The sequence below is a fragment of the Pantherophis guttatus genome, chromosome 15, assembly GCF_059756535.1.
Source record: "Pantherophis guttatus breed Tessera chromosome 15, ASM5975653v1, whole genome shotgun sequence".
Taxonomy (NCBI): domain Eukaryota; kingdom Metazoa; phylum Chordata; class Lepidosauria; order Squamata; family Colubridae; genus Pantherophis; species Pantherophis guttatus.
The window spans coordinates 14274235-14296062 of record NC_142077.1 but is presented as its reverse complement, the minus strand read 5'-3'; the positions used below and the strand labels follow the sequence as shown (position 1 = coordinate 14296062).

Sequence of the window (21828 nt, the reverse complement as noted above, 5' to 3'; positions counted from 1 at the left end):
TGAGATATGGTCTCCCCCCCTCCCAGGACTCAGAAGATGGAAGTTAGATTTTGCAGATCAGCTTTCCATCTACAACACGAAGGTCCTGAGTTCCCCTTCCCTCCTTTCTTCCCTCCCTTCCCCACATGGGATGAGAGGCAGCCTTGATTTCTCCATCTCTTTTCACTTGGCTTTCTCTAACTTCTCTCTTTCTCTCTCTCTCTCTCTCTCTCCCTCTCCCTCTTTCTCTCCCTCTCCCTCTCCCTCTCAAAAATGTGATTTTTGTTTAACTCTGCAAAGTTTGAAAAACTAGTTTTTCACTAAAGTTGATTTTGTTCTTAGAAACTGGCTGCACTATTGCATCAGCCCTTTTGTGCGATGCCCTTGAGCATTAGCTTTCAAAATAAAGTAAATTTTGGTTCCAACTCAGCTGGCATCTATTTCAGATTTGTGGAAGGCTCTGGCATTAATTGGCCCCCGGAGTTTTGTCTTTCATCACTATACAAACAAATTTCAGATTTATTTATTTCAGCCACTGGTGCCATGTATTCCCTGCATGGAGCTCCCAAAACTGTAAATTCTAGATGATGGATTTAATTCCATCTCTGCTTTTGTTATTTTGAATCACATGGGGATTATTTCCCTTTCGTTTCCCTCCAGAGAATTTCCCAACAATCTTTGACTGCAAGAACTAGCTGAATAATCCAGGGATCCCTCCTGAGAGGGAGAATTATGATAAAAGTTTCAGCTCTGCTCTTTGGCCGAATCCTCCAGGGGAGACTTTGGGCAGAGAAATATGGAGGTTTGGGACAGGCAGAGTCTGTGCTCTTGAATCTACGTCTCCCTCCTTTCCAGGTGAAGCTGAGTGTTTCTCTGTGTTGAGAAAAAGCAACTGGATGTTCCACCTTCTGAGAGTCCTTTGATTCTTCCAATTCTTCTTTAGAAACAGGAAAGGGATTCATTGATTCATGCCATGAATTATGGACCTCCTGCTTCTGCTTCTGATGCTGCTTTTGTCCCATCCAGTCTCTGGGAAGCTGAGAAGGAAATGCCCGCTGAGTTTGGAGAACCAGGATGGGAAACCATGGAGCTACTACAGACCAGGAGACCATCTAATCAGTATAGTCTTCAGTGGAGATGAAAGATTGCATACAAAGTTGCTTTTCAACGTGGCTCCTTCTGTTCAGTTTGTTTTCCATGATTGGTAAGTCATTCAGGGTGGAGTTGCAGTCCCTCCATTCTAACACTCTCCTTCTTTTCAGTTTTTTATTTTTCATTTATTCCTATATTGGGGAATATGTCTAATTTCCTGAATGATTTTGATTTCCATGGCTTCTCTCTTTGGTCTGATTTTGTGAAAGAGACTCAGAAAGGGGTCTGAAAAAAGGCTGAAAATACTTCAGTTTATTTTCCTCTCTCAGTTCAATCCTTAATTTATCACTTGAATAATGGATTTTATTTAAAGTAGTGGTGGAATCAGTTGTAGTTGCTGTACCTCAGCCCATTTCCATATTTGTGTAATTGATCTTTGCTTTTGGATCAATGTTGGTTTAAGACTCAATAGGCTTATGGAGGATTATATATATTATATATAACAAAAGTATTTGTTGTGGCTGTTGATTATAAAAACTTTCTTTTCAATAGGATTTCTTATGAATTTTTTTATTTCTTACTATTCATTTTTAACATTCAACTGGTCAACAAGAATTCCCATCTCTTGCACAATCTCACACTTGGCTACAACATCCATAACAACTATTTGAGCACTTTCCACACTTCAGATGCCGTGCTGGACATGCTCTCCACTGGAGAAGCCAATGTCCCCAACTACAGCTGTGGAAGGAAGGAGAACCTTCTGGCTCTTCTTGATGGAGCCAAGAGGGAGATCTCCATCCAGATGTCAACATTAGGAGGCACCTACAAAGTCCCACAGGTTTGTGTGTGTGTTTCTCCTTCTGGTAAAGTGAGGGGTGGGTGGTGGTGGGTGAGCAACAGATGCAATCATGTCTTCACATTTTCACAGATAAATAATGCCTGCCCTATCCAGTCGGATTGAAGTTGGCAATAGTAGCATTTTACCCATCAAAAAAGTGGAATAAAAATTACTCTAGCAATTATAGGCCAAATAGACTAGCAGATATTGAGGTAAAATTTATGCCATGATCCTCTTAGTTAAACTTGAGAAAAATTCATTCCTTGCATAAGAACCAGAATGTTTTAGGTAGAGTTAAATGCTATATAGATTTTATAAGAAATAGTGGATAAGTTAATAATCTAATATTGGCAACAAATTTGTCCTGAAATATCTAATCTATATCAGTGAGGTAAAACAAGGTTTGCTGATTTCTAGATGTTAGTGCAGCATTTGACTCAATAAACAGAAAATTATGATGGAGAAAATGTTTTGCCCTCAAAATGGAGCTCAGACTGTTGGCCCTGATCCAGGCCCTTGTTTGAGAGGGAGGTTTGGGCTCAATGGAGCCATGAGAAGAAGGATCTATGCTTACCAAGGGGGAAGGGAAAGATGCATATTTGAACCCTTGTTCTTCAGTCGAGATATGAATGACTTACTAGGACTAATGCAGGATCAAAAAACAGATCATAAATAAACATTATTTCATTTTTGACAAAAATGACTAAATCAGTGGACCAATGAAATGCAGTGCATGTAGTATACAGTACTTGGATTTCAGAAAGGCTTTGACAAAGTAAACCACAACCTATTTTTCGGGAAGCTAAAAATATGTGGGATAGACAGCATCACCCCCAGATGGAGTCAGCCTGTGGTCCTCAATGGAACTACGTCTGCATGGAGGGAAACAAGCAGTGGGGGACCCCAAGGTTCCATTTTAGGCCCAGTTCTCTTCAACATCTTCATGAATGATTTGGATGAGGGAAGAAATGGAGAAATCATCAAATTTGAAGACAACACTAAAATGGCAGGAATAGCCAACACCTCAGAAGATAGGCTGATGATCCAGATGGATCTAGATAGACTTGAACCCTGGGCCTATCTAATAAACTGTAATTCATTGTAGAGAAAAGTAAGGTTTTATACTTAGGCAGGAAAAACCAAATGTACACTTGATGAGGTGAAACCTGGCTCCATAGCAGTAACTGTGAGAGGATCTTGGAGTCTAAGTGGACAATCACTTAAATATGAGCCAGCAATCTGTGGCAGCAGCCCAAAAAGCTAATTCAGTCCTAGGTTGCATTAACAGAGGGATAAAATCAAGAATACATATGAAGTATTGGTACTGCTTTATAATGCCTTGGCAAGACCACACTTGGAATAGTGCATCCAGTTTTAGTCTCCATATTATAAAAAAGATATAGAGACTCTGGAAAGAGTGCAGAAAAGATGATTAAGGGCCTGGAGACTAAAACATATGAGGAACAGTTGCAGGAATTCAATATGTCTAGTCTAGTGAAAAGGACGAGGGGTGACATCATAGCAATGTACCAATATTTGGGGGGCTGCCACAGAGAAGAGGAGGTCCACCTATTTTCCAAAGTACTAGAAGGCAAGACAAGAAACAATGGATGGAAACTAATCAAAGAGAAAAACAACCTAGAACTAAGGAGAAGTTTTCTAATGGTGAGGAATGGAACGTCTCCCCTTCAGAAATTGTGGGTGGTCCATCACTGGAGGCTTTTAAGAAGAGACTGGACAGCCACTTGTCTGGAATAGTATAGATAGATACAGATTAACAGAGTTGGAAGGGACCTCGTAGGTCATCTAGTCCAAGCAGACTCTACACCATTTCTGGCAGAGGACGGTCCAATCTCTTCTTGAAAGCTTCCAGTGATGAAGCTCCCACAACTTCTGAAGGCAACTTTATCTCTTTATTTCCAGGTTGAATCTCTCCTTGTTCAGTTTCCATCCATCATTCCTTGTCCGGCCTTTGTCCGGCCTTTGGGTGCTTTGGAAAATAGCTTGACCCCCTCCTCTCTGTGGCAGCCCCTCAAATATTGGAAGACTGCTATCATGTCTCCCCTGGTCCTTCTCTTCACTAGACCAGCCATGCCCAGTTCCTGCAATCATTCATTGTATGTTTTAGCCTCCAGTCCCCTAATTCTCTTGGTTCAATCTATTTCTCGGGAAGCTGAAAATATGTGGGATAGACAGCATCACCCCCAGATGGAGTCAGGCTGTGGTCCATTCATTGTATCTTTTAGCCTCCAGTCCCCTAATCCTCTTGGTTGCTCTTCTCTGCACTTTTTCCAGAGTCTCAACATCTTTTTTATAGTGTGGTGACCAAAACTGGATGCAGGATTCTAGGTGTGGTCTTACTAAGGCTTTATAGGGTGGTATTAGTACCTCTCTTGATCTTGATTGTATCCCCCTGTTAATGCGATTTAGGATTGCATTGGCTTTTTTGGCTGCCGCTGCACACTCTTGACTCATATTTAAGTGGTTGTCCACTAAGACTCCAGGATCCCTCTCACAGTTACTGCTATTATGCTTGGTTTCCTGCTTGAACAGGGGGTTGGACTAGAAGACCTCCAAGGTCCCTTCCAACCCTTTTATTTTGTTATAAGTTCTGTTATACGTACACATGTTTAGCCTGCTAAATTCCTATTGGAATCCACTGATTTACACAGATAATGTGATATTATCATACTTACAGATTGGATTGTATAGACTTGGATTGTTTTGTCTTAATAATTATCTGATAATTTATAAAGCAAGTTATGGTCTTTGTGAAATGACATCATAGCCATAGATGGTCAGCCATTAGAGCAAGTAACACCTTTCCTTACCTGGGGTTGTTTTCTCTGAGCCTGAATCTTGGCTCCCTCATCATCCAAGGAGCTCAGTTAGAGAAAGGGCAGGAGTGAAAGTGGTGCTTAAATGAAAACCTCTCAGCTCTCCAGCTTCCTCAGCCCCAATTATTAAAGTATCTGAGGCCCAGTTTTCCCCCATGTTCTTCCATCAATCTGATGTTTGGGGCTTCAGAGAGAAACCACCAGCAGAACCAACCCAATCTCAGCCTCTGAGGAGGATCTTGGGGTGGGTAAAAGGACTCCAGCTGCTGCCCTCAGAGCTGATTTGGGAATTTCCACAATTTCTGCTTTGTCTAAATTCAAAAAATATGGGTATTATTTGCATAAAATTTAACGTATGGAAACTGACAGACACTGAAAATTGTGGCTGTTGGAACAGAGAAAACTTCAATTAAAGACCAAACTTGGATTATGCAATTGACAAATCTTATTAGGCTTTGAGGTCTGCCTGTTTCTTGTATAACTGGAGAAAGAAGTTAGACAATTTCCTCCAGAAAGAATCTGGGATATAGAAGCAAAAAAAGATGCAGCAATCCTCGAAAATTATAATAGGCCCTTTATTGGAATAGAATACTCCAGTTGGCATTTGCATGCGTTAATCTAATTGTGATAAATTGTAGGGGTGATATAGTAATATGATTTACATTTTTATTGTTTTTTTAATTTGCTTATTATTTTCCATTATTATGATACAATCTTGCTAATATTCTGTCTTTAATATTTTAAAGAATGTCTGATTAACAAACTATTCTAATATATTTATGAGAACCAGGTTGGATTTATTAAAATCTAATATTTTGGACTTGATCTGACCCTAAATATAACACAGTATTATTCATTGCTTTTTCAGATCAGTCATAAAATTGTTTCAGTGGCTCTGAGTGATAAAAGTCAATTCCCCTTTTTCCACCGGATACTCCCCAAAGAAGGATTCCAGTACCCAGCAATTGTCCACCTGCTCCTCCGTTTCAGATGGACCCTGATTGGCCTCTTTGCTTCAGACACAGAAAATGGAGAGAATTTCATGAGGATTTTTCCTCCTATGCTTGTCAGGAGTGGAATTTGTGTTGTTATATCACAAATATTCTCAACAACTGGATACACAACAGCCCTCAGGGATTCCCTCTGTAACTGGAGACAAGTCAACGTCTTTGTTCACTTCATGGAATATGAGTCCATTTGGGAGAGAATTCTTCCTTTCCATTTAACATTAATGCGTCTGCCAGGACCCATTGAAGGGAAAATCTGGATCCTCACAAATTTTGCAGGGTATCCAATGAAGAAGCGTAGACTTCTCAAATACATCCATAGTGTTTGGATCTATGGTTTTCTGGGGAAAAAAAGGCCAAAAGATTCTGCCTTTGAATCCTATTTCTTTGTGGAAGAAAAGTTTCAAGATCCTTATTTCCACTGTTCTCTTTCAAAGAACGTCTTTTCTGTCAAAGGCCGCAGAAGATGCACCCAGAAAGCCCCCCTGGAGACCCAGGAGAAAAAGGACAGGATCCGGGCCCCAAATTACTATCAATATTACAGTATCATTCAGACTCTGGCCCAGGCCTTGAATGCCGCTTATTCCTCCAGATCGAGGAGGAGAAGGAAGGAGGGAGAAAAGACTTTGGGGTCTCCAAGGCTGCAGCCATGGCAGGTATGGGGGTCCCTATATGGATCCATTAATCTTAGATCCTTTGGAGGAGGAATTCAGAGGAGAAGGAAGGGAATAAACTCAACAGATCTGTCCAATTCAATTACTCAGGGAATAATGGTTCCAAAGAGTAGATACCATGGCATTTTAATAGTAAACTCTGTTGATTTGAAAAGGCTGTATTCTTTCTTAAATGAATTCCTGTATTTGTGGGTTTGTGATGAGCATGGTGGAATTTCCCCTTTGTTCCGTCCCCACAGCAGGTGGGTCTGTGTGCAGCTCAATAGGCAGCTAAACCCCCCTCTTCTCCTCCAGTGAAAGGGAGCCTGGGGTGGATCTGGGTGTTTCATTGGGAGAAAAGGGCACGGAGAAACTGAGGAGATGCAAAGAGTGAGAATCAAATATAAATAGTAGAAAGGCAGCATTAACTAACAGCCAACAAAGAAGCAGCTGGAACCTCTCCAGGGATGCTCCGTGTGAGGGACGGAGGCCTCCGGATGACCATGTGTCTCGGTCAAACCGGCTGCTTCCGTCTCCTCCAAAGGCTGAGAGAAAAGGGAGTCTGGCTTCAGACCATACAGTTAGGCTTATCTGCCCCCGGCCACTAGGTGGGGCTAGAGCAACAACAGCACAATAGATACATGTTGTGGCATGACAACCTTCATAAAGGGCCATTCTCCTGCCCTGTGGAATGAATTGCCCCCGGAAATGCGTAAGATCTCCGACCTCCGTGTAGTTCGCTGTGCCCTCAAGACCCTGCTGTTCCGCCAGGCTGGGCTATCAACGTAATGATTTTAAATTAGGTCTTTTAAATTTTGGGGGTTTTAAATCTGAGCCGAAACTATTTAATAATTTTAATTATTTTTAATTGATTTCTGTCTTTGTGCTTTTAATAGGCTGTACACTGCCCTGAGTCCTTCGGGAGAAGGGCGGTATAGAAATAAAATTATTATTATTATTATTATTATTATTATTATTATTATTATTATTATTATTATTATTATTATTATTTAATCTTTAGTGAGATTCACAGCCTTTGAGGCTGGTTAATAGCTCAGCAGCTCGAGTCCTAACCAAGGACCTAGGAACTGTTAAGGTATCGTCGGAGGATGTAAGCTGTTCTGAGTAAGGTGGTTTTTTGTAGAGTCAAAATGTTCAAGTCTGGCAAATTTAGAATTTCTAAATAACGGGGTAGCCCTTTGGGTATTGCTCCAAGGGCTCCAATTACAATCGGGACAACACATGATTTCTTTTTCCACAGTCTTTTTGCACCTGGAGATCTCCCTAAACCAGAGGTCTTCAAACTTGGCAGCTTAAAGACTTGTGGATTTCAACTCCCAGAATTCTCCAGCCAGCTACTGTATATGTAGCTGGCTGGAGAATTCTGAGAATTGAAGTCCACAAGTCTTAAAGCTGCCAAGTTTGAAGCCCCACCCCCCCCTCCGGCAGCCCATTTTTGCTTCAAGGGGGCTACAGGGAGTCTTCCTATGCACCCCCCTCCTGCCCCATTTTGCCCTTAGCAAGCCTCCCTGCAGCCCCCGGGAGCCAAAACGGGTTGCAGGAAAAAAGGCATTTTCTCCTCACTCGAGTATAAGCTGAGGGGGGCTTTTTCCAGCATAAAAAAATGTGCTGAAAAACTCGGTTTATACTCAAGTATATACGGTAATTACGATTCTGAGATCATTTTCACAAACATAAATATTAAGTTTCGTATCCCTCATCTTTCTTCCAGTCCATCATTCATGTATGACTATTGTTAGTCAAGTCCTAGTTGCTAAAAATCAGATATTTTTCTACTGCTTTTTACATATGCAGCCTTCTGTGTGTGCTAATGGTAAATATTGTTTCTGGAAACTTGATATTCCTCTCATTAAATTTTATTTTATTCAAAAAGGTAAAATGCAAACTTCAAAAAATAAAACTATTACAAAGACAAAACAAAATTAGATGAAACATTTTTTTAAAAAATTGTGCATTATAAACAGATGAAACCACATACGCATATATTGTTCCCCAGTTGAATACTGACAGATGTACATTTCTCCCCCTTGCAAAATAAGCCCACAATTATAATCTTCTACCGATATATTTGCAACCACTTGACTTGTCATCTCTTTGCTGTATATAAAAAATGTATTTAACAGGCAATCCAATAAATAAATAAATAAATAAATTTCAAAACTTCAAAACTGTCTGTTATCTGCTATTATATTTAACCCTCAGACAATTTGCAGGGGCTTATTATGTACCACAAACCACCACAATCATTATCTCTGATCCATCCTGAATCTGTTCATGATTCAATATCTTTGTTTGATTCTTAATAATAATTCATTTCCTTTAAACTTTAATTACCATCTTTCCCAGCAACTGCTTTTCATTCCCCAAAGTCACAGGACCTCCTGTAAATTGAAACACAATGACTCTTAAGACTTGTTTTCCAGTTAAATATGACAAGTCCATTCCCCAATCTCCCTCAATCTCCTTGAAAGAATCCATTTCTTCAGTCATCCGTTCTGTCCACTTTGAGTCTTCAGGGTCCATGGCCTCTCCAGCCATCTCCAAGCAGCCTGCCTTCAAACCAGACTCCTCCTTCAGGGATGCCAGCAGCAAATTCAGTTCCAGTCCATCCATCCAATCCATACGATTCAACAATTGTTGCTTGTTTCTGATTATCGCGTTTAAGTTGATTTAAAACCATTGTTATTTTATCAAACTTTTAAAATGAAGTTTCAAATAAGGTTTTTAAGTAGAAAAACTTTATAGTCTTTAAATTAAATGACATCAAATTAGCTTACTCTAGGATCTACATCCTAGATCAAATCTTGCGTGAAGTGGATTTATCAACTTGACTGTATTAATGATAACATAGAAAAATTGATGTCCAGTAGCAAAAAGTTATCCCTAACCTTCAATCCCTGGCCCATTAATTAAAGTATATAAAGGTTCCCCCTATGCTCTTGTATGGAGCAGAAGTTTGGGATTTATACTCAACCACAGTACTAGAACAAACACAGTCCCAGCACCTGAGCTGTATTGTGGGGGTAGATCTAAGGACATCTGCTGCAGCAGTTAGAGCCGAATTGGGAATGTATACAATTCATCCACTGTCCAAGATCAAAGATAACCACTGGCACAAAGTCAATGAAATGGAGACTGATAGACTCTCCAAGTTATGCTTAGTAGAGCAGATAAACTCACAATCACAAACCTCTTGAATCACTAAACTGATTAATTTTGGAAGTAGCTGTGGCCTTCCTGTCTCTTGCGTAACAGGCGAACAATAAAAAAAAACAGCTGCCCAAAGAATTAAGGATGTAGAAGCACAAAATGACATGGCTATTCTTAGTAAGGTGGGTAAGTTGAAATGGCTGAGCAAATACAAACCTACTTTTCAACTAGACAACTATTTAAAGTTACAACTGCCAAAACATCTTAGGGAGAGATTTACGCGAGTGAGATTCAAACAGCTGGACACAATGGTCAGATATGGGAGATTCCACTCTAGACCTTATAATGGAGGTCTCTGCATTGGCAGAGTGGCAGAGGCAGAAGTCCTGGCTCACATCCCATTTGATTGCTGCCTGCATAAGAGGGTGAGAGGCAGGTACCTTGGTCCATAGACCAAAGGAAGGACCCATTGGGAATCCCATATCAAAACGATTCACCTTATCTGCAGCCAGAATTTGAAACAACATTTAATGCAGCTCAGTACTTGAGCAAAATGGCTCAGTTGAGATCGGCATATGTGGGGCTGATTGGGGTAGACTGAAGGGGTGATATTGAAATATAATTTTATCATATTTTATTTATCCATATATTATTGTATTCTATTCCAATCTCATTTTAAATTGTTTTTATCGGATTTTAGTAATTATTTGTGTTTGGAAATCTGCACTTTGAGTTGGCCCATGGACTAATCAATCAAGTAAACAAACAAAACCTTCAGGTGTCGTAGGAAAAATTTAAAAAGACTAAAAATTATTTCAGTATCACATTGAAGACAGTTTTTATCCACTTAGTTATCATACCATCCACCCCTCAGTTTTCTAATCACATCACACAATTGTTTGTGAGTCCTTTACTGAAATCCAGTGATATCCCCATAATCTATTTAGGAAGTGCAATGATGGGTGAGAATGACTTTTGGGATGAGGAGAAGAGAGGCTGCCTAGGGAAGGATCAGAGAAGAGGGGAGAATCCAGGGGTGAAATTCACTCACCTTCCCTACCGGTTCGCAAATGTGTGCGCACTACCACAGAGCCCTCAACAGAGCCTCCCCCAGACTCCAGGACTGGCCCATGTCCCTCCCCAACCTCCTCACTGTCCGAATCTCCTGCCAGCTCCACTGGCCACTGGTGGGCCACAACAGCTATACGGATTCTTCCTTCGGCTTCTGTCAATCCTGTCTCCAGGCGCAGAAGTGCATTTGAGACACAACGTGGCATCTGGAGAATTGATCTGGTGAATTTGGACTGAACTACTTCTAATGATGTAAAACATGAAGCTGACGGTCCGAGCAACGTCCCATAAAGGAGCTGTGCTAGCGACTTGGGCGCAAAAAGCTGAAGAGCATCAGGGACATAGTAGCCTCCCTTTGTGCGGAAACAATGAAGAATGGTGCTGGCTGATATTTGGCCCAGGGCAGCTGCATGTTTCTTGAACCCTTGGCCTGAATGGCCACCCCCAGGGATTTGAAGGGGCTTCCCTGCTCTGTTTTGCGGCCATTTAGATACCATGAATCAAGTTTTGGCCTTTTTGATCTTTCTCATCATTTATGCCCAGTTGATTGTAATTACAGTACTGGAGAAGGGCTCGCAAGGCTCTTTTAAGGCCTTCTGGTGTCCTGGAGAGGATCACAGGGGCATCTGCATAGAGCAGGAGGGCGATGCTTCGGTCACCTATTTTTTGGGGGGATGTGATTTGGTTTGTTTAGCCATTTTACCATGCCGGTTATGTAAAAGTTGAAAATCAGGGGGGTCAAAATGCCCCCGTTTAACCCCCTTTTGAGTTTTAACTGACTTCGAGAGGGACCCCTGCATATCACACCTCACCTTGAGGGATGTTTTAGTATGTAGGGCAGGTAATAGATGAAGAAACCTGTGGTCAATTGAGGCAGCTTCCAGCTTCTCCCATAGCTTAGTCCTGGGAACCGTATCAAAGGCTGCCTTGAGATCTATAAAGCAGATCTATTTGATATGTATTTTTCCATCAGTTGATGAAGAACTAAGCCCTGATCGGTAGTGCCTCTCCCCTCTCTAAGCCCGGCTCCCTCTTCAGCGATCAAATACTCCAGAGCCAGCCACTCTCCATCTGGAGGTGTTTTCCATCAGGATGACCAGGGAGAAGATTAGCCTGACAACTTTCTTCTTGATCAACCCATCCTTTCTGGGAATCAACCTCTTGTTTTCAAAGAGTTTATGAATAACCCTTTTCCCCCCTCTCTTCATTTTATTTGTCATCTGCTCCAAAATGTTCCCTATAATTGACCAATTGTATCAAGTATATTTTCTCTATGCTTTGTCAGTATACGATGGACAAATTTTTCTCAAAGTTTCTCATTCACTTATGAAGATAATGATAATATTTGAATCCTAATTAAGCATATTTGCAGATCAGACAATTGTAGAAGAAAGATTCAATGTGGGATAAAAAACAAAGTTTTCTACTTTTCAAATTCCTGGATGTTCCCATTCTAGTTTCATCCCTTTCTGGAGAAGAATGAATTTTGGAATATTTCTGATAGAAAACTGTACTTGGACCAAAATGGAGAGATAACAGGAGATCTGGGCTTTCACGGCTTCTTGGTTCTCCCCAAGGAGGATGTCAGGAGAGAGACTCTGGCGTATTTTGAGAGACAGAGGCTTACTATCATCCAAGATGCTCTTTCACAGCTAAAGTTGCTCAATAAGGTGGGAGAAATTTTGGTGTCTTTTCTCTGTTTTCCAAAGCCTGAGGTCTCATTTCAAGTGGGCAAAGCAGGGGTGAAATACTACCAGTTTGCTCTGGTTTGGGCAAACTGGTAGTAAAAATACTTTTAAAAGGTAAAAAAAAGGTTCCAATGATCGCACAGCACAGCTGTGATCATTGGAACCTTTTTTTTACTTTTTTAAAGCATTTTTTTACTACCTATTCACCAGTAGTAAAAAAAAAGCTTTAAAAAAGTTTTAAAAAAAAGTTGGCCAAGCCCACCCAGTCACATGACCCACCAAGCCACGCCCACAGAACCGTTAACAACAAATTTTCCATTTCACCACTGGGGCAAAGCCCGGAGTCTCCAGGGTGGTTGGCCTCCCATGCCAGGTGGTGTCATCTCATGGAAGCTCTTCAAGAGACGGGACCTAAGTGGAGTGGCTTTGCCATGTTTTATGGAAACCTTTCAAGATCTTACTGGTCAGAGGTTTCTTTCTTCATTGCAGTTTAATTTCATATTAAAAAACCTAATATAATAAAATTTCCTAAATCTTTTACAGTAAACTTTATTCTCAGTTTTAATATGAATATATCATCATATTTAAATCTTTTTTCAATTCCATCCCTCTAGACTTTATTAAATAGACTGAGACTGATTCCGGGCTTTATTATTTACTACTAATTAATTATTTGGATTAAATTATGATTTTATTGTACTTGTTTCTTAACTTGTGTTCGCCGCCCTGAGTCCTTTGGGAGAATGGCGGCATATAAATACATGTAATAAATAAATAAATAAATAATAAATAAATAGAAAAGTACTTTATTGTAATGTTAAATTCTGAAAGCAAAAAGGAGGAACTAAAGGAAGAATCTGCCAGTAGTTTTACCTCCTGCATCTGTTTAGAAGTAGTCAGAGGTTTCATATTTACCCCAATGAAGACCAGAGGCTACTTGTCTCCATCCATTTCTCCCTCCATTTTCCATGGATGGAGAGTCCTAATGTATTTTCTTTGGCATTCCTTGTTTTTCTGCTCAGTCCCTGCCTCAGTCCAAATGTGTGGAAAGTTGCCATCCTGGATTTGTCAAGAGGGCTCGAGAAGGAGAGCCAGTTTGCTGCTACGACTGCGTTCCTTGTCCGGAGGGGACCTTCTCCACTCAGGAAGGTGGGTCACACTGAGGAAAATGGGAGGCTTTGTGGAACTGGATCCAAATTAAAAAACAGATTGAAGCTCACATGGTTTTTTATTTTTAACTGCACAATTTCTTATCTAAATGGAAGTAAATCAAGAAGACTTGGAAGGAGGGGCTGGGAAAGAGATGGGAGGAGGGATGGCAGACTGAGCAAACTTTACTAACAGCAGAGGAAATAACTCTTCTGCTTTTTAATTTGGATATGTGCTGCTAAGTTCACCTTTCTAGGAACATCTTTGAAACTTGATGAATTGTTATACGTCCACCTTCTGAAAGGCCTTCAGAAGTTGTGGGAGCTTCATTACTGGAGGCTTTCGAGAGGAGACTGGACTGCCATTTGTCAGAAATGGTGTAGGGTCTCTGCTTAGGCGGGGGAATGGACTGGATGATCTCTAAGGTCCCCTCCAACTCTGTTAATCTGTAATCTGTATATTGGATCCTCCCCTTGAGGATCACTGAGAAGGTGTCACTGGTCCATAATGTGGTGCTGTGGATAATTATGGAGGGAAATCATTACACAAATAGACTGGCAGTCATGTAGATCAATCAATCAATCAATCAATCAATCAGAATACAGCTGGAAGGAATCTTAGAGGTCTTTTAGTCCTACCCCCTGATCAAGCAGGAGACCTTATGCCATTTCAAAGGAGTGACTGTTTAATGAAATTGTTAAGAAATACTTCTTGGAAAATGCCTGGGGTATCAGCTGTTATCCAAAGAAGGTATTTTCTGTAAGATAAAAGGACAGAATATTAAAGAAATATTGCTTTTTTTGCTTTCTCAGATACCGAAAAATGCACCAAATGCCCAGATGATAAATACCCAAATAAGAACAGAGTTCAGTGTATCCCCAAAGTTATAACCTTCCTGTCTTATGAAGAACATCTGGGCATCATCCTGGTCTCTTTTGCTCTACTCTTGTTCCTAAACTCAGGCCTTGTTTTAATCATCTTTATTAGATACCGAGAAACTCCCCTTGTCAAAGCCAACAACAGGGACCTCTCCTACATCCTCCTGGTCTCCCTCCTGCTTTGCTTCTTGTCTCCTTCTCTCTTCATTGGTCAACCAAGGAAAGCCACCTGCCTTCTCCAACAAACAGTTTTCAGCATCATCTTCTCAGTGGCCATTTCTTCTCTCTTGGCCAAAACCATCACGGTGGTGTTGGCCTTCCTGGCCACAAAACCAGGAAACCGAGTGAAGAGATGGTTGGGGAAGAGCTTGGCCAACTCCATCATCCTTTCTTCTTCTGCTGTCCAAATTATCATCTGCTCCATCTGGCTGGGAGTTTCTCCCCCCTTCCCTGACTCTGACCTCCACTCCCAGCCTGGAGAGATCATCCTGCAATGCAACGAAGGGTCCGTTATCATGTTCTACATCACCCTCAGCTACATGGGCTTCCTGGCTGCCATTTGCTTCACGGTGGCTTTCCTGGCCAGGAATCTGCCTGGGGCCTTCAACGAAGCCAAGCTGATCACCTTCAGCATGCTGGTCTTCTGCAGTGTCTGGGTGACTTTTGTGCCCACCTACCTGAGCACCAAAGGGAAATCCATGGTGGCTGTGCAGGTCTTCTCCATCCTGGCCTCCAGTGCTGGTCTGCTGGTCTGCATCTTCATCCCCAAGTGCTACATTATCCTTCTGAGGCCAGACCTCAACACAAAGGAGCAGCTCACAGCCAGAATAAATGTAAAAACATGAGATAAAACACAAATATGATACTGGAAGAATTATTAAAGTTTCTTTTATTTGAAAGGAGATATTCTTTCCATTTAAGATAGTATGCAGGAAAAGAAAATAATATCTCTATGTTTCAAAATGGGAAATTGTTGAATGACTGGAATTCTTCTAGCTCTCTTCCCTTTCAGCTCAATAAAGAGAACTCTGTAAGAGTCATTCAGTGAAATTTTCTGTTCAGCAACAACTATTGAATGTGACACCTTATAAAAAATAATTTGGGCACTTGTTCCTACAGCTAAAAGTGTGTGTGTGAGAGAGAGAGAGCAGGAAAAGAGGCCAGGAGGAAGCTGTGGGAACAGCCTGGTTGCCTGATCACCTCTGTCAGAATGCTGGAATGATGTGAAATGCCATGTTTGACCGACTCTCAGCTGGGGAGGGAAATCTTCATCTCTCTTATATAATTCTTTGTTGATTTCCTGATAAAACCTCCTTTGCAGAAAGTGTTCAGCAGAAGAGCTTCTGGGATTTCAGTTTGGGATTGGTTTGGGGGGGTTTTTTGTATGTGCTTCACACCAAAATAATAAATAAATATTAAAGTGTATTAAGAAATTGCCACTGTATTTTTTTTCTTTCATCAACCGTAGAATTAAAATAGCAGTTTTAGCAGAAATTATAATTACTACCTAAAGCAATTTCTCTGCTCCTCTTCCAAGCTTGTCTTGTCTGTGAAGGGCTGGAGAAGACGTCCAGAGAAAGGGGACCTTGAGACTCTCCCCAGAAGGAGGTTGAGGGGATCCTGTCTAAAGGCAGCCGCATCACTGACCAGGTCACAAACCTTCAATGCTGCATAATATTCATCCAGGTCCAAGAAGGAGATGAATAGAGCGGGGGGGACACTTCCAGGTTTCTAGGAAAAGGCACCCATGGAAGCTATTCTGTTCTCCAACCACACAGATTGCTGATGAATTGGGAATCAATTTTATGTCTTATAATGGCTCTTAATTGCAAACAGGATCCCTTTGCAAATTCCATTCTAAGGAGATAAGGAAAGCTCTGATGGATCAGACCAAGATCAGTCTAAGATTCACAGTGACCACACAAATTCCTTTGGTTCTCTCACAAGCAGAAGGCAGAGAGACTTATGGCTTTGCCCAACATGGAACAGGCATTTTCCCACAATTTCACTTTCCTCCATCACAGCACACAATATTGGACTCAGCCATCTCACACAGTAGGAATCCCCAATTCTGATATACCACATCAATCTGAGGATATTTTTCCAAGTTTCACACCCCGAATCAAAAAGTATTAAGGCAGGACTGGAACAGAGGTGGGTTTCAGCAGGTTCTGACCAGTTCTGGAGAACCGGTAGCGGAAATTTTGAGTAGTTTGGGGAACCGGTAAATTGCACCTCTGACTGGCGCCACCCCCATTTATTATCTCCCTCCGGAGTCCCAGCTGATTGGAAGGAAATGGGGATTTTGTAGTAACTTTCACCTGCCACGCCCACCAAGCCAAGCCACCTCTAGTAGTATTTTTAAGTTAATTCTTGCTCTCTTTCCTTGCCACACATATTTCCACTTATTTTCTTCAGCTCTTCAAAGTACTTTGTCTCCAGTTTTATTGGTATAGTTTGAAAGAAAAATAATATTTTTGGTAATACATTCATTTTTATTAATGCTATTCTTCCCATTAGTGATAATTGCAAATTTCTCCATTTCTCCAGGTCTGTTTCGATTTGTTTTTTCAGTTTATAATAATTGTCTTCCTTGAGCGTTGCACATCTTAATGTCAGATGGATGCCCAAATATTTCACTTTGGACATCCAATTTGGATGTCCAGTTTCTCCGTCATCTCCTTCTTTTGCTTTTCTCTCATATTTTTAACTAATATTTTTGTCTTCTCTTTGTTGATTTTCAGTCCTGCTACTTTCCCATATTCTTCTATTTGGTCTAATAGTTTTGTCTCTATTGGAGCTTGCATGATAAACACCAAATCATCTGCAAATGCTTGTAGTTTGTATTCTTCTTTTTTGATTCTCATTCCTTTTATTTCCTTTTCCTGTCTCACTTTTCTATTTAAAACCTCTAATGTCAATATAAATAATAACGGAGATAAAGGGGATCTTTGTCTTGTCCTTTTCTGATTTCTATTTTCTTTGTCATTTCACCTTTGCCGTTTGGTCTCTCTCTATATAGTTTGGATCCTATTTATGAATCTGTCTCCAAAATCCATCATTTTCAACTGTTTTATCATAAATTGCCATAATTCACGTTGTCAAACGCCTTTTGTGCATCTGAAAACAGCAGCGCTATTTGCTTCAATGGGGGTAATTCATAATATTCTAATTCTGGGGAGCCAGGAGGGGATCTGAGGGGAGAAGCTCTGGCCTTGGGACTCAGGGGCTCAGCCAGCCTGAGGGGGAGACAGGGAGGCCCTGAGGAAACTCCGGGGCTTCAACCAAGGTGGACTTTATTCAAGGAGCCAAAAGAAGAGATTAAGTTCCACACACAGAACAGAGTTTGAAAAGGGATGAAAAAAGCCACAAAGAGAATTCTAGCTACATCCAGTTTCCTCCTTTCCCTCTTTCTACTAGAGGTTCCCGCCACAAAATGGAGGAGGCTGCGCTTTAGCTGTCCCTCTCACTGCCTGTAGGGGGCAGTCTATACTCTGGCCTTTAAGCCACACCTGGCCTCCGCAGGCAGCGAGAGGAACAGCTAAAGCTGGAAAAGACCCCGCATCCTCCATTTTGTCGCCCAAGTCCCTTTTTGGAGAGGATTCTTTTGCCCTCTGTAAAGAGGGGAGGAGTTAGAATAATGGACAAATGGAGTCGAAAGAGACCTCAGAGGTCATCCCTCCAACTGCCCAGTGAAGGGTTTACTAGAGCATCTTTCTCAGCCTTAGCAACCTGAAGAGGTGTGGACTTCAACTCCCAGAATTCCAGTCAGCACTCAGGGTCCTTCCTCCACCGTGTCCTTCCATGATTTAGCGGTCCCTCTCACTGCCTATAGGGGGCAGTCTATACCCTGGCCTTTTAAGCCATACTTGGCCTCTGCAGGCAGTGAGGAGGACACCTAAAGCTGGCAAAGACCCCTGTGTTCCTTTAGGTACATTTTCACAAGGCCTTTTGGATATGAATAATATTTAATCTTTTGTGGTGTTTCCCTCTCAGCTCCCCTTCATCATCTGGGCCTGGAGAGGAAAACCTGGACTCTCTGGAGCTTTCATTCCAGATCCAAGGGGCGACATTTCAATCTGGGCTCCATCCCCAGAGAAGGGGCAGAATCTGGGGCTCCCTGACCTCTCCAGGCGACCAACGGTTCCCCCCTCAGAAGGAGCCGCTGTGGCTGAAGGGAATTCAAAGCCCCTTCTGGATTGGCTCATCCATGGATAAGCCCCGCCCCCCAGGTGAAGGCAGCCATTTGGTGGTCATTTTTCAAATCTCAGGTCCAGGCCAATCAGAGCCTTGGCTTGTGATGTCAGAGGCTCCTCCTGAGCTCATTGGCTGGAGCTCACCATGGCAACCTCCAGCATCCTTGGAGAGTCTGGACCACATCATGGAGGCTCTGCTCAGCATCCCTGGAAAGTGGCTGGATTGGATGGCAGCACTGGGGGCATCGCAGGGCCTCCCTCGCCTGGGCTCCTCAGGAGGGAGAGACCCTCCCCTTTAAGGCAGAATTAAAGGTGGGGGGAGATGAGTGAAATGGGGTTCAACCAAACATGACAAACGTGTTGATACCTGCCGTGTCTGCAGCCTCCATACCTGTCATCAAACTCCTCATCCACCATCTCGAAGGTCCTTGTCTCCAGAAAGGGGCTGGGGCTGGCTGGCTGGCTGGTGGTGAAGTGCGCTAGAAAAAATCTGCAAGGCTTAAGGCCCAAAAATTGGCTCCAGACTGTCCCAGTTGGATGGAGATTGTGACCCCAAAGCTAGAGGTTGACCTGTTTAATGATTTGGGGAAATTAACCTAAACTGTGATTCCCTTGGCCAGATAGTAGTTATTTCCCAAACACACTTGGCCTGGCAACTGAAGTATTCATTTATTTTCATTTTTTATTACTTAGGTTTTTATACCACCTTTATTATTTCTCTAAATAGCTCAAGGCAGTGAACCCATCTAAGATTCCTTCATCCCCACAAAAACAACCTTGTGAAGGCTGAGAGAGAGACTGGTTGCAGGTCACCCACCTGGCTTTCGTGGCTGAGATGGGACTCGTAAGTACTTGGGGGGGATCTGTCTTAATTCCAATGGTCATCACCTTTTCCTGTTATCAGAAATCATAGCAATACAAATACGTCCAAATTGATGGAGAGCCGATATCGACTCCTTTGGAGGGTTTTGAGCAACGACATGCCTTGAGTTGGACTCGGAATCAAATGGGAAGTCAGGAGAGTTTGAAGAGAGATCAGTATTGAGGGATTCTATTGGTGTTTCTTGAACTAGGCCCCTTTAAGGTATGGGGGAGACTTCAACTCCCACAATTCTCCAGCCAGCCAGCATGCAGAATTCTGGGAGTTGAAGACCATCTATCCGTTAAAGGTTTTTACACAAAGTTGTTGTCGTGTAATTTAATGACTGATGTAGGCTATTGTCATTTGATTGCATTAACCCTCATCTGTTCCCTATTTGTAGGTTAAGGTGACAATGAAAAGGAAGCAGTCAATAGAAGCCTACAGCTGAAAGGGACCTTGTAAGTCAACTGCCTGCCTGCCTGATTGATTGACTGATTGATTGACTGATCGATGGATTAATTCTATGTCATCAAGTTGAATGTTGATTCCTAGCAGCCCATAGATGATTTTCTCCACGTAGATCTGCCCCAACCTGGTCCTTCGGGTCTCCCAACCTTCTCACATCCCCACTAAAGCTGCTTACTAGTGATCCTTCCCTTCTTTTCTTTCCTTCACCCATGTCAGCATTACCGACTTCTCCAGGGAGCTTCATCTGCATTGATTGACAGCATGGAAACTGTGTGGACTCTGAGTGGCCAAAGAGGTAGATGGATGACTTGTCCCCAGTCTGGATTTTCAGGTCTCCCTAAAGTTCACCCATCCATACAGTAATCAAATCCATTAACCTTACCCCAAATTGTCCCCTCCTTCTCTTCCCTTCCACCTTTCCCAGCATTAGGAACGTCTCCAGAGAGCTGGTTTTCACTTGATGTGCCCTCAAATATGATATTTTGAACCTGGTGCTTTGTAGCTGAGAACTGATCTGGGTAGATTATATCTTAAGGTTCCTTTGCCAGGAGACCCCTCTGCAGATTGTTCATTGGTTCTTCACTCCTCCTGCATCTCATTCTAGCAGAAGATGATGGACTCCAAAACTTTAGGAAAAAGCCAGAATGGAGAAGGCAGGTTAGCCATTTAATTTAATTTATTTTTAATTTCTTTTAAACTTTTTTATTGTATGTCATTTTAATCCTTGGCTGTTCACCGCCCTGAGTCCCTTCGGGGAGAAGGGCGGGATATAAATTTAAATAATAAATAAATAAATAAATTAGCAAAATTGGCCCTGAATGGAGAGAGGATGTGACTGTGTCTCCATTTTTCAAACAGATCAGCAACAAGGAAGAAATGGTCATACGGTCAATATCCTTGGGCGATCTCTCAGCAACCACTGATGGTCCCAACCTCCAGGTTGATGAACTGAGAGACTCCTTTGACTTTCAGTCCCAGAAATTCCAGAAAGAAAATCAATGGATGAAAGAACAGCACAGCTGTCTCCAGGAGAAAGTGGATCAACTTAAGACCACAAAGGAAGACCTGCAGAAAACCTGCAGAAGACCATGCCATCAGTTAGAGCTAGAGAAGAAATCTTTGGTGAAATACATTGAAGAACTCCACAAAGAACTGCATGAGGTCACTAGCCAAGTGTCCATCTCAACCAAGGGAAGCCTGACTCTGAGAAAGACCTCAAAGAGGTGAGGAACCTTCTGCCAGAGGTTAAGAAGCAGCTCCAGAGTCTGCAGCATGAACTGGCTGAGATGGACCACAGTTACCATGTGGAGAAAAACCACTACAACCAACTGAGAAAGCCAACTGAGAAAGCGTGCTTCAGAATATGAGAAAAAAGAAGCAGAAGGACCTCAAAAGTCTGCAGCAGCCACATCTGACCTCCCAGATCCGGCTCTGGCCAGACTCACCTGGCACAATAGGTATCAAGCCCCCCCCATCTTCTCCCAGGTACATCAGATGGGAAACATGATGTAACTCTACTTTATTGGAAGGGCACATAAGAGAATCTTGCATGTCTGAAAGTACAAATCTCCCACCAAAGCTTTTGAAAGCCTGAAAAGTGAGGGAGGGTCCTTTCTGAGGTTCTTTCTCTGCCAATTATGCACCTGGGGGCTCCCCTCCCCCCTTATCTGATTATTCCCTGTGGAGCATCTTCTCCATCTATTCTTCTATATTGTCATTAATACAGACGGGACAGTTGAAGAAATAGGATTTTTTCAGGATGCAACATTTATATCGACTCTTAGACAAAGCTACTTTGATGTTGTTTTAAAAATACCACCCAGTTTTTAGAACAATATCTATGATTTTCTAATAGAGTGCATAAGTAAAATCCAGTAGAAAAATATATAATTTTTAGCAGGAGAACTTAACAAGTTCTGGTAGAGCGGAGGTTGAG

The 21828-nt window shown here is 42.0% G+C and overlaps 1 protein-coding gene and 1 long non-coding RNA gene across 3 annotated transcripts; both read left to right on the top strand.

Moving 5' to 3' along the window:
• Positions 1-937: 937 nt before the first annotated feature.
• LOC148111951 (vomeronasal type-2 receptor 26-like) lies at positions 938-15797 on the top strand. Its single transcript, XM_087879178.1, has 6 exons — positions 938-1183; positions 1624-1912; positions 5618-6412; positions 12109-12321; positions 13362-13488; positions 14301-15797. Exons 1-6 carry the CDS (start codon positions 960-962, stop codon positions 15209-15211), a joined length of 2559 nt encoding a protein of 852 aa, XP_087735304.1. The 5' UTR covers positions 938-959; the 3' UTR covers positions 15212-15797.
• A 2953-nt stretch (positions 15798-18750) lies between these two features.
• On the top strand, positions 18751-21489 carry LOC148111950 (uncharacterized). 2 transcript variants are annotated; one of them, XR_015729988.1, is made up of 6 exons: positions 18751-18874; positions 19290-19406; positions 19825-19882; positions 20109-20187; positions 20317-20549; positions 20751-21489. It is a non-coding gene; the product is annotated as an uncharacterized LOC148111950 (long non-coding RNA). The 2 variants fall into 2 exon arrangements; XR_015729989.1 differs by lacking the exon at positions 20109-20187 and having other exon boundaries at positions 20441-20549.
• Positions 21490-21828: the final 339 nt, after the last annotated feature.